Source organism: Ruditapes philippinarum, unplaced genomic scaffold (genome assembly GCF_026571515.1).
Source record: "Ruditapes philippinarum isolate M1 unplaced genomic scaffold, ASM2657151v2 ctg1164_1_1_1_1, whole genome shotgun sequence".
In the NCBI taxonomy this organism is placed as follows: domain Eukaryota; kingdom Metazoa; phylum Mollusca; class Bivalvia; order Venerida; family Veneridae; genus Ruditapes; species Ruditapes philippinarum.
This window is the reverse complement of record NW_026862141.1, coordinates 30,166-44,739: the sequence shown is the minus strand read 5'-3', so window position 1 is coordinate 44,739 and position 14,574 is coordinate 30,166. Positions and strand designations below refer to the sequence as shown.

Genomic DNA, 14,574 nt, shown 5'->3' with positions numbered 1-14,574 from the left:
TTATACCATTGAAACATTTGATCCCCATGACATTGCGAACATAATGTATGGCCATTGAAACATTTAATCCCCATGACATTGCAAACATAATGTATGGCCATTGAAACATTTATTCCCCATGACATTGAACATAATGTACTTTTACCATTGAAACATTTAAACACCATGACATTGAACATAATGTATGACCATTGAAACATTTAATCACCATGATATTGAACATAAGGTACTTATACCATTGAAACATTATATCCCCATGATATTGAACATAATGTATGAGCATTGAAACATTAAATCTCAATGACATTGAACATAATGTATGACCAAAGAAACATTTAATCCCCATGACATTTAACATAATGTATGACCGTTGAAACATTTAATCCCCATGACATTGAACATAATGTATGACCGTTGAAACATTTAATCCCCATGACATTAAACATAATGTATGACCGTTGAAACATTTAATCCCCATGACATTAAACATAATGTATGAGCATTGAAACATTTAATCACCATGATATTTAAACATATAGTTCTCATAACATTGAACATAAGGTTCTTATACCATTGAAACATTTAATCCCCATGACATTAAACATAAGGTACTTATACCATTTAAACATTGAAATATCCTCATGATATTGAACATAATGTATGACCGTTGAAACATTTAATCCCCATGACATTAAAACATATAGTTCTCATAACATTGAACATAAGTTACTTATACCATTGAAACATTTAATCCTCATGATATTGAACATAAGTTACTTATACCATTGACATATTCAATTCCCATGACATTAAACATAAGGTACATATACCATTGAAACATTTAATCCCCATGACATTAAACATAAGGTACTTATACCATTGAAACATTTAATCCTCATGATATTGAACATAAGTTACTTATACCATTGAAACATTTAATCCTCATGATATTGAACATAAGTTACTTATACCATTGACATATTCAATTCCCATGACATTAAACATAAGGTACATATACCATTGAAACATTTAATCCCCATGACATTAAACATAAGGTACTTATACCATTGAAACATTTAATCCTCATGATATTGAACATAAGTTACTTATACCATTGAAACATTTAATCCCCATGACATTAAACATAAGGTACTTATACCATTGAAACATTTAATCCTCATGATATTGAACATAAGTTACTTATACCATTGAAACATTTAATCCCCATGACATTAAACATAAGGTACTTATACCATTGAAACATTTAATCCTCATGATATTGAACATAAGTTACTTATACCATTGAAACATTTAATCCCCATGACATTAAACATAAGGTACTTATACCATTGAAACATTTAATCCTCATGATATTGAACATAAGTTACTTATACCATTGAAACATTTAATCCCCATGACATTATACATAAGGTACTTATACCACTGAAACATTTAATCCTCATGATATTAAACATAAGGTACTTATACCACTGAAACATTTAATCCTCATGATATTGAACATAAGTTACTTATACCATTGACATATTCAATTCCCATGACATTAAACATAAGGTACTTATACCATTGAAACATTTAATCCCCATGACATTGAACATAAGGTACATATACCATTGAAACATTTAATCCCCATGAAATTGAACATAATGTACTTATACTTATAATATTTACTGAAATATTTAATCACCAACCATGACATTAAACATAATGTATGACCATTGAAACATTTAATCCCCATGACATTAAACATAAGGTACTTATACCACTGAAACATTTAATCCTCATGATATTGAACATAAGTTACTTATACCATTGACATATTCAATTCCCATGACATTAAACATAAGGTACTTATACTATTGAAACATTTAATCCCCATGACATTGAACATAAGGTACATATACCATTGAAACATTTAATCCCCATGACATTGAACATAAGGTACATATACCATTGAAACATTTAATCCCCATGAAATTGAACATAATGTACTTATACTATTGAAATATTTAATCACCAACCATGACATTAAACATAATGTATGACCATTGAAACATTTAATCCCCATGACATTGAACATAAGGTACATATACCATTGAAACATTTATTCCCCATGACATTGAATATAATGTATGACCATTGAAACATTTAATCACCATGACATTGAACATAATGTATGACCATGGAAACATTAATCCCCATGACATTAAAACATATAGTTCTCATAACATTAAAAATAAGGTACTTATACCATTCCAATGACATTATAAAACATTTCGTCCTAATGACTTGAAACATTTAGACTTTAACCTGTCCTGCAACCTTTGCCAGTTTGAGTAGAGTAGGGAGGTCGGTAAGATGTATTTTCATCCAAAACATTTTTATTGAACATACTTATATCTGATTGATATGGATTTCAAAAATAACTTGTGAATGCTTATAGCATCTGTTTCATATAAATCCCAGTTTATACAACTATAACGTATAATGCAAAAAAACCTGAGACAGACATAAAGATGTTATGATAATAATTTTCATATACAGACTCTGCTTCTATATTCAGTAAACAATATTTTTTATTTGGCAAAAATATTTTGGGTAGCAATAATATATATATTATATAATTTGCAGGCAGTTAGGGAAATCAGACAATATTTTATTACAGGTCTAATAGCATTTAAACAGTTAGTCCTTATGACATTACAACATTTAGACCCAATAGCATTGACACATTTAGCCAAAGTGAAATTAAAACATTTAGACACCATGGCATTCCCATGGCATTAAAAGTAAAAATTCTAGCAACATCATTTTGAGGTATTTTGTATCGAAATTGAATTCAAAATGATGCGAAAAATGATCTGCGTGGCAAAGCATTCTTCAAAATCTGAAACACAAGCATGTTCTTGAAATCAGATATTTTTAAACTGTGTTTACCTTTTCAGCTTTGATTTGGTCGATGGCTCTACAATGGAAATGTTGATAGCTCTCATTTAAACAGATTACCAAAATGTGAGACCATACAAGAGCCACCTTTAATAGGGGTGTAATGACATAGCCTCCTATGAGCAAAAAGTAGATTGCAACATTCAACAATCATGCTGTATAAGGTATTAGTGCCATAGTTCTTGTTAAATAAACATTCAACACTTCTGAATAAGATCAGTATTATGGTTATATTTTAAATATTCAACAACACCGTATGAGGTCAGTGTTATGGTTTTATTTTAAATATTCAACAATACCATATGAGGTCAGTGTTATGGTTATATTTTAAATATTCAACAATACCGTATGAGGTCAGTGTTATGGTTATATTTTAAATATTCAACAATACCATATGAGGTCAGTGTTATGGTTATATTTTAAATATTCAACAATACCCTATGAGGTCAGTGTTATGGTTATATTTTAAATATTCAACAATACCGTATGAGGTCAGTGTTATGGTTATATTTTAAATTTTCAACAATACCATATGAGGTCAGTGTTATGGTTATATTTTAAATATTCAACAATACCGTACAAGGTCAGTGTTATGGTTATATTTTAAATATTCAACAATACCGTACAAGGTCAATGTTATGGTTATATTTTAAATATTCAACAATACCATATGAGGTCAGTGTTATGGTTATATTTTAAATATTCAACAATACCATATGAGGTCAGTGTTATGGTTATATTTTAAATATTCAACAATACCATATGAGGTCAGTGTTATGGTTTATATTTTAAATATTCAACAATACCGTACAAGGTCAGTGTTATGGTAATATTTTAAATATTCAACAATACTGTACAAGGTCAATGTTATGGTTATATTTTAAATTTTCAACAATACCGTATGAGGTCAGTGTTATGGTTATATTTTAAATATTCAACAATACCATATGAGGTCAGTGTTATGGTTATATTTTAAATATTCAACAATACCCTATGAGGTCAGTGTTATGGTTATATTTTAAATATTCAACAATACCCTATGAGGTCAGTGTTATGGTTATAGTTTAAATATTCAACAATACCGTATGAGGTCAATGTTATGGTTATATTTTAAATATTCAACAATACCGTATGAGGTCAGTGTTATGGTTATATTTTAAATATTCAACAATACCGTATGAGGTCAATGTTATGGTTATATTTTAAATATTCAACAATACTGTATGAGGTCAATGTTATGGTTATAGTTTAAATATTCAACAATACCGTATGAGGTCAATGTTATGGTTATAGTTTAAATATTCATCAATACCTACCGTATGAGGTCAATGTTATGGTTATAGTTTAAATATTCAACAATACCATATGAGGTCAGTGTTATGGTTATAGTTTAAATATTCATCAATACCTACCGTATTAGGTCAGTGTTATGGTTATATTTTAAATATTCAACAATACCATATGAGGTCAGTGTTATGGTTATAGTTTAAATATTCATCAATACCTACCGTATGAGGTCAGTGTTATGGTTATATTTTAAATATTCAACAATACCGTATGAGGTCAATGTTATGGTTATAGTTTAAATATTCATCAATACCTACCGTATGAGGTCAGTGTTATGGTTATATTTTAAATATTCAACAATACCATATGAGGTCAGTGTTATGATTATAGTTTAAATATTCATCAATACCTACCGTATGAGGTCAATGTTATGGTACTATTAGAAACAGTCAACATTATCAGTAATGACAATACATCAATAGTTTTTGTTTATTCTTTACCATAATGAAAACAGACAATGGCAAATACATGGACAAATCAATTATGACAGGATGGATATAATGAATAGATCAATACAAGAAATTGTTTTCCTACAACAATATCACAAATCTTTTGTTTGAAATTTTCCATTTATTTTATGTAGTGATTCATTAATTTCATCCTCTGATAGGTGTCATGCAATCAAATCGTCAATCTCAAATATAGCAAATATGTCAACTGCACCACAAGTTATATTACAACTAGAAATGTGTCCATAGGACACTGATGCCCCCACACACCACTGTTCTGTCAATCTTATGACTCTAGGTCAAATATTTTTTGGACTACATGTGCCACAAGTTGAAAACTAAAAATCAACAAAGGGCCATAATTCTGTTAAATTTGGTCGCAGCAAAAAATCCTTCCTTTACTACGATCTACACATTAAGGTTGTTAATCCCTGGAAGTTTAAGCAAAAACTGCCATCCGGTTTGCATTCACAAAATTTCTACATAGTATAAAGTGAAAAAATCAACAAAGGGCCATAATTCTGTTAAATTTGGTCGCAGCAAAAATTCCTTCCTTTACTACCATCTACACCTTAAGGTTGTTCATCCCTGTAAGTTTAAGCAAAATCTGCCATCCAGTTTAAGAGGAGTTGCGTTCACAAAATTTCTACATAGTATAGAGTGAAAAAATCAACAAAGGGCCATAATTCTGTTAAATTTGGTCGCAGCAAAAATTTCTTCCTTTACTACCATCTACACATTAAGGTTGTTCATCCCTGGAAGTTTAAGCAAAATCTACCATCCGGTTTAAGAGGAGTTGCATTCACAAAATTTCTACATAGTATATAGTGAAAAAAATCAAAAGGGCCATAATTCTGTTAAATTTGGTCGCAGCAAAAATTCCTTCCTTTACTACCATCCACACCTTAAGGTTGTTCATCCCTGTAAGTTTAAGCAAAATCTGCCATCCGGTTTAAGAGGAGTTTCGTTCACAAAATTTCTACATAGTATATAGTGAAAAAATCAACAAAGGGCCATAATTCTGTTAAATTTGGTCGCAGCAAAAATTCCTTCCTTTACTACCATCTACACCTTAAGGTTGTTCATCTCTGTAAGTTTAAGCAAAATCTGCCATCCGGTTTAAGAGGAGTTGCGTTCACAAAATTTCTACATAGTATAAAGTGAAAAAATCAACAAAGGGCCATAATTCTGTTAAATTTGGTCGCAGCAAAAATTCCTTCCTTTACTACCATCTACACATTAAGGTTGTTCATCCCTGTAAGTTTAAGCAAAATCTGCCATCCGGTTTAAGAGGAGTTGCGTTCACAAGATTTCGGGACGTACGGATGGACTGACGGACGGACTGACGGACAGACGGACGGACGGACAAGTGCAACGCTATATGCTCCCACATTGTGGGGGCATAAAAATTAAGATAGATAACTTAAATACAAGAAAAAATGGTTAAGAGTGTAACAATTTATTCAATGCAGCAGCATTGTTTTATTTTTCATGCACAGATGAAGTGGGAGTCACAGATAATGGGGAAGTCAGATATCTCATACATTACTTGTCTATGATTGATTTTGGTGGTCATTTCAAACTCTTTTTGTTCCAAAATCTAATATCTTGTTAAGTATAATGATAACTAAGCAAAATCATTATATTGCATGTCATTTCTAGTTAATAACGCTTCATTACATGCTATAAACTTCCTGTTTTTTCACCAAGTAAATCTATAATAGTACTTTAACACGGAAATTATCCCCAGCTAAACAATCAGGCAGACTGTATTTTCAGATTTTATAATTGCACATTTCACATAGTGCAACATATACTGTCTGCTTGTTAACTTCATGATTACTTGATGACATTGCAAATTCCCTCATAAATCCTTGTTTAATAATGGCAATGCAGCCTCTATAACTTAATGTTTAATTTAGAGACAATCTGGTAATTGCTGTAAGTCACTGCCTAATTTCAAGCTAATCAGTCTCTATAAAACAAAATGCTTTATTTCAAGTCATCTTACTTCAATCTCTTGTAGCCATTGTAACTCACTGCTTTATTACAAGACATTGTAATGCACTGCTTTATAACAAGACCTTGTATTACTCACTGCTTTTTTATAAGTCATTGTAACTCACTGCTTTATTACAAGCCATGTAATTTACTGTTTAATTACCAGCCATTGTAACTTACTGCTTTATTACAGGTCTTTGTAACTTACTGCTTTATTACATGCCATTGTCACTTACTGCTTTATTACAAGTCATTGTAACTTACTGCTTTATTAACAAGCCATTGTAACTTACTGCTTTATTACAAGCCATTGTAACTTACTGCTTTATTACAAGCCATTGTTACTTACTGCTTTATTACAAGCCATTGTTACTTACTGCTTTATTACAAGCCATTGTAAATAACTGCTTTATTACAAGCCATTGTTACTTACTGCATTATTACAAGTCATTGTAACTTACTGCTTTATTACAAGCCATTGTTACCTACTGCTTTATTACAAGCCATTGTTACTTACTGCTTTATTACAAGCCATTGTAAATAACTGCTTTCTTACAAGCCATTGCTACTTACTGCTTTATTACAAGCCATTGTTACTAACTGCTTTATTACAATACACTGTTACTTACTGCTTTATTACAAGCCATTGTAACTTACTGCTTTATTACAAGCCATTGCTACTTACTGCTTTATTACAAGCCATTGCTACTTACTGCTTTATTACAATTATTACAAGCCATTGCTACTTATTGCTTTATTACAAGCCATTGCTTCTTACTGCTTTATATTCATGCCATTGTTACTTACTGCTTTATTACAAGCCATTGTTACTTACTGCTTTATTACAAGACACTGTTACTTACTGCTTTATTACAAGCCATTGTAAGTTAAGGACACAAAGCACCTATGCTTGCAAAAGTAACTTACTTCTTTATTTTTTATTTCAAGCCATTATAACTACAGACAGCTTTTTCAAGCTCTTGCTATGTAACAGAAAATGTAATCTTAGATATTTATTCTTTTTGTAACATTCAGCAGAAATATCTTTCATAAAAAGAGTATTAACCTGTTGACATTTATTTATTTTAGGAATGAATAGAAAACTTTCACAATGCTGTTTTATGTCTACTGTAGAGCAACTGCATTTTGTTTGTACTTGCCACTACAATATACTAATTTATTTCGTATTAAGCGACACAGAAGGAAGTAATGCTGCAGAAAGTATAAATTACAAACAGATTGCAAAACAAAATGCAGACTTAACTTTATCCTGTAACATCTGTATACCTTATACAAACATCAATTATTTTCTAATTATGTAATCTATAAATATTTTCTTTCTTACAAAGCAAAGCTTAGTTTTGCTGTATAAACTATGGAAGTTCTTCTAGATTCACCAGATTTAAAGGGGTGGTTATTTATAGAATATGAAATGAATTGACCTATCTTTCATAGGTTTGAACTTTACTGTCTATCAGATGGCAATGTTTCCTAACAAAAGATAAGAAAGGCACTATGCACTCTTTCCAAAGATAAAACATGCACTCTGCTAGCTTCTCAATGCAGAAAATGTATGGTGCTAGCTTCCCAAGATAGGAGTATGGTGCTAGCTTCCCAAGGTAGGAGTATGGTGCTAGCTTCCCAAGACAGGAGTATGGTGCTAGCTTCCCAAGATAGGAGTATGGTGCTAGCTTCCCAAGATTAGGAGTATGTTGCTAGCTTCCCAAGATAGGAGTATGGTGCTAGCTTCTCAAGATAGGAGTATGGTGCTAGCTACCCAAGATAGGAGTATGGTGCTAGCTTCTCAAGATAGGAGGATGGTGCTAGCTTCTCAAGATAGGAGTATGGTGCTAGCTTCTCAAGATAGGAGTATGGTGCTAGCTTCTCAAGATAGGAGTATGGTGCTAGCTTCTCAAGATAGGAGTATGGTGCTAGCTTCCCAAGATAGGAGTATGGTGCTAGCTTCTCAAGATAGGAGTATGGTGCTAGCTTCTCAAGATAGGACATATTGTGTTATCTACCCAATATGCTAGCTTACAAAGATAGAAAATGTAATTTACTAGCTTTCCAAAGATAGAAAATGCACTGTGCTGACTTCAGAAAGATAGGGAATGTACTAATCTTGCTTTCTTGAGGTAGAAAATATCCCATGTAAGCTTCCTAAAGATAGATATTTACTCTACTAGTTTCCCAAAAGTAGGAAATGTACTGTGTTAGCTTCCTTAAGATAGAAATCTACTCTGCTTAGCTTCCCAAAGGAAGGAAATGAACTGAGTAACCTACACGAGATAGAAAATATTATGTGATAACTACCCAAAGAGAGGAATTGTACTGTGCTAGCTCACCAATGGTAGGAAATGTATTGTGTTAACTAATCCAAAAGAAAGGGAGCTGTCTTCCTAAAAATTATAAATGTATTGTGTTAGCTTCCCAAAGATAAAACATGTATAGTGCTTGATTCCTCTAGGTAGGAAATTAACTTAACTAGGAAATGTACAGTGCTTAAGCTTCCTAAATAAGGGAAATATACAGTGCTTGCTTGCAAAAGATATGAATACATTGTGCTTGCTTTCCAAATACACTGTATATAAAATGCACTGTGCTTGCTGTCCATAGATAAGAAAATTTATTGTGCAAGCTATCAAAAGGTAAGATATTTACTGAAAGGAATTACCACATGCTTCAAAATTATTAGACTGATACAAATAATGGGCTTGTATGAAAAAAAAATAATATCATAAATTTCATCACAATTCAATTGTGTAACTAATCTTAACAGTCCAAGATACTAATTATCAAATTTACCAGTTATAGAAATACAAATGTCTTATAACACTATTTAACTGTACATGTATATACTGTGATTCTCTCTATTTAATTTGGAAAGTATGGCAAGTGATTCCAGAAACTCTCATAGTGTTACAGAAAACATCTTTCACCTAATCTCATAGCAAAATAATCATTTTTGTTCAGTAGAGCTGAAACGGAATGAACTTTGATTAACCATGGATAGGTTTATTGATGGTAATTTCATCAATATCATTAATGTTTCATATAATGTTGTATGAATATTTGAATAAAACCATATTAAAAATCAAAAATAGATTTATATTTGATGTGCTGGGTATACATGTATCACCCAAGCAGTATGAACAATAAAACTGATAATAACTTTATAAATCATCATATTAAAGTTAACAATACATATACATGTACACAGGTACGCTATTATTGTACTAAGAGTGAAGATATTGAGTTATTTTTTTGTATGGGCAATATCTTTGCCTCCTACTAGAAGCATGATGATGACCCAAACAAAACATATCTTTAAGAAGTCAAATATATCTCAGACATCAAATTACACATTTTTAAGACGCAAAATTACATATCTCTAAGGTGTAAAATTACATATTTCTAAGACATAAAATTACATATATCTAATATGTCAAATTACATTTCACTAAGACATCAAATTACATATCTCAAGGACTTCAATCTTTTTGACTTATATACAGCTTAGAACAACTTTTATTAAACAGAGCATCAGATTACGTGAACCATAGCCACAGTTTGCTACTCCAAGATTTTTAATATTAATATTTACATGTTCATCATGTGTTGATTATGATACTGTAGGCTAAAACTATGTTGACTAAAAAGCAAAATTAATTATGTACAGAGTCTACTATTTTAAGTTTGTTTATAAATATTTTAACTATTTCTAGCAACAGTTCAGATTTGTCGAATTTTTAGCGCAAGATATCGATTTCAGTCTCATACAAGAAATTATTTGATTTTAGAAACATACAAGTTTCTGTGGCATGACCTTGACCTGTGATACATTGACACAGATTTTAGAAATTTATTGACATATGTAGATACCATCATATTTATCTGCTGCTGCCTGGAAATGATAGGAAACCAATTGTCTATAAACAAACTAATCTATAATTAGCAGTCTAAAAATGGTCAAACAAGACACTGTATCTATGTTACATTTTAGTATGCAAAATAAAACATGCACAAATCATATTTTCTAATAATATATGCAATGATCCTTATTGTTTCAAGGAAGAAAACAACAAAAAATACCATGTGTGCCAAAATGCTTTATTAAGTGGTAGGGGTAAGTAAAATGTTAATTTTCTATAGTAACACAACTACTAGTGCTTAAATGGAATAAAAACTCATGTGCAAATAATAAAATAGGTGATAGTCCCAGTAGAATTACCTTGCTCAAAGTTCTCATCTGAAATAAACAGGTTATCAGTTGTTATAAAATAATTTCCACAATTTAGAGATGCGCTTAAAAAAAATTGGGTTGGAAGTGTCATCTCACCAAATGTGCTGTAGCACAAAAAAAAAACATAAGAAAGTTCAGTTTAATCGTTTAATCAATATTTGATAATATTGTATTTTCCTCATCAACTATTAACACAGATTTCACAGATTTGATATTTATGATATTTGTGCGATTTCAGTGGCACCACTGCAGATTCTATCTTGATAAATAAATGTCAGAAGGCAAGATGAAAGAGTGACTGGTGAGAAACAAGTTAAGTAAATGTCTGTGAAATATGGACTGGTTTATTGTTGGCAGGAGATAATAGTTGTAACTTTCATCATCATCAACATACATTTGATCTGATCAATACAACCAACAGTTTACCAGTCTATCAAATCAAGCCAATTCTCAAGATTGGATTGCACAATTTATCATCAAAAGTAATAAGGACCTGATTTTACTTTCATTTTCCCCTGATAAAGACAGAATTATTATCACAGTTGATGTTGTTATCAAAGTAAACAGCCTTATTGTATTGGATGTGGACTGAATAAATAAAGTAAAGTCCTTTATTTTGAAGACCACAAAAACATTATGGTGAAGCAACAAATGAACTTATAAATATTTTGACTAAATCATTAACTTTGAAGCATGTTGACTTCTAACCAAGCATTAACTTTGGATCTCATTAGCATACACATTAACATTGGACCACATTGACTTATTCATTAATATTGGACCACATTGACTTATACATTAACATTGGACCACATTGACTTATACATTAACATTGGACCACATTGACTTATACATTAACATTGGACCACATTGACTTATACATTAACATTGGACCACATTGACTTATTCATTAACATTGGACCACATTGACTTATTCATTAACATTGGACTGCATTGACTTATACATTAACATTGGACTGCATTGACTTATACATTAACATTGGACCACATTGATTTATACATTAACATTGGACCACATTGACTTATACATTAACATTGGACCACATTGACTTATACATTAACATTGGACCACATTGACTTATACATTAACATTGGACCACATTGACTTATACGTTAACATTGGACCACATTGACTTATACATTAACATTGGACCACATTGACCTATACATTAACATTGGACCACATTGACTTACACATTAACATTGGACCACATTGACTTATACATTAACATAGGACTGCATTGACTTATACATTAACATTGGACTGCATTGACTTATACATTAACATTGGACCACATTGACTAATACATTAACATTGGACCACATTGACTTATACATTAACATTGAACCACATTGACTTATACATTAACATTGGACCACATTGACTTATTCATTAACATTGGACCACATTGACTTATACATAAACATTGGACTGCATTGACTTATACATTAACATTGGACTGCATTGACTTATACATTAACATTGGACCACATTGATTTATACATTAACATTGGACCACATTGACTAATACATTAACATTGGACCACATTGACTAATACATTAACAATGGACCACATTGACTAATACATTAACATTGAACCACATTGACTTATACATTAACATTGGACTGCATTGACTTATACATAAACATTGGACCACATTGACTTATACATTAACATTAAACCACATTGCCTTATACATTTACATTGGACAACATTGCCTTATACTTTAACATTGGACTGCATTGACCTATACATAAACATTGGACCACATTGACTTACACATTAACATTGGACCACATTGACCTATACATTAACATTGGACCACATTGACTTACACATTAACATTGGACCACATTGACTTATGCATTAACATTGAACCACATTAACTTAAATATTAACATTGGACCACATTGACTTACACATTCACATTGGACCACATTAACTTACACATTAACATTGGACCACATTGACTTACACATAAACATTGGACCACATTGACTTACACATTAACATTGGACCACATTGACTTACACATTAACTTTGGACCACATTGACTTACACATTAACATTGGACCACATTAATTTAAACATTCACATTGGACCACATTTACTTTCCAATTAACTTTAACATTGACTTCTGACCACATTGACTTACACATACTGACTTACACCATAACAAAAGGTCATAATGCATAGATCCCTGACCTGTCTTATAATAATTATCAGATAAGTGGATACAATAAGAATTTCATAACAACATGTTTGATAACAAAAGAGCACATGTCAATTTTGTGGCATTCAAATCAAAGGTCTGAGTAGGGACCTATCAATTGACCTTCACATTATTTTTTTAAAATACAATGGCATCAACAAACATTAACTTCCATGTTTACTTCAATTGAAAAGCATTGGTAACACAACATATTTCCTTCAAAAGATGAATTCCAGTTAACACCAATCTTAACTAGATGTGTCTATACAACACAAATGTCTCTATCTGGTGACATTTCTAAATTTGATCCTTATAGATCAATGTTATATCTGGGTCACAGTCTTATTACATCATAACAAAATTATACATTCTAAATATGAAGGTTTAAGTTTAATTATGATGCTAATTAAGCTTGGTTTATGTTGTTCACAGGAAGACTGGGGGGGGGGGGAATAATGCAAGGATGCAAGGATAATTATGAAATATTTATAATGTCTGCATTTTTATTTTCCCCTTTATGTAATATTCAATAACTGGCCATATTATAAATGAAACTTTTCTGTGCCTAACAATATGTGAAAAACAGGGACTTTACCAAATCAATCAATTGATAATAAGATAAACTGACAAATATTCAGCTATTTAGTGACATAAGTGATCATTTAGATAGGAAAACAATTGATAGTCTGGGAAGTAGACAGGTGCAGTCAATGTTTAACTAACCAACTATTTCTATCTCCCAGGATTTCACACAACAACTAATGCTTCACATATAACTATTTTTCTGCTACTTGTGATTTACTAGTTATTTCAAGTAACATACAATAAATGAAGTTGACCAAATTCACAGTTGCTGGTTGTATACAATTTTGATACATTATAGGATAAATGAAAAATTAATGTCCTTCATTTATTTTCAAATTAACACTTTGCATCAATTTTAGCAGACAAATGGTGAAAAGATGAAGTTTTATTTTCTCATATATATTTAAACTATTTAATACTTAACTTTGTGTCTTAAATCCTGAACAAAGAAATCAAATTAACCAATATAAAGGGAAACATAATATGTATCAAAATTATTTGACAATTGCCTTAGTTTATAGAGTATAATATAAAGAAAAGTTTAGAAATCATGTACATATTTATTCAATTTCTAAACATTTACATACATGAACTATTTTCAAAATTTATTTTTTTGAATGTCCAAAAACAAATAAAACATACTGGGAAATAAAGATATTTATCACATACCCGTGCCATAGTAGTGTCAAGACGTGCTTAATGTTTTTGTTATATTATAGGCGCGTCAATGAAAAATAGTTCTTTTTTAC

General features: G+C 31.0%; 1 protein-coding gene across 12 annotated transcripts in view; it reads right to left on the bottom strand.

The window, feature by feature from the left end:
• The window catches only part of LOC132718075 (dual specificity calcium/calmodulin-dependent 3',5'-cyclic nucleotide phosphodiesterase 1A-like), an 88,331-nt gene that overhangs the window by 49,808 nt on the left and 23,949 nt on the right, over nt 1–14,574 (bottom strand). For 9 of the 12 annotated variants that reach the window (XM_060701692.1, XM_060701695.1, XM_060701698.1 and 6 more), the window contains exon 3: nt 10,993–11,010. The exons of the other annotated variants lie outside the window; for them this stretch is intronic. In XM_060701692.1, coding sequence (XP_060557675.1) covers nt 10,993–11,010 — 18 coding nt within the window. The remainder of the gene's footprint in view (nt 1–10,992; nt 11,011–14,574) is intronic. 12 annotated transcript variants of the gene reach the window in all.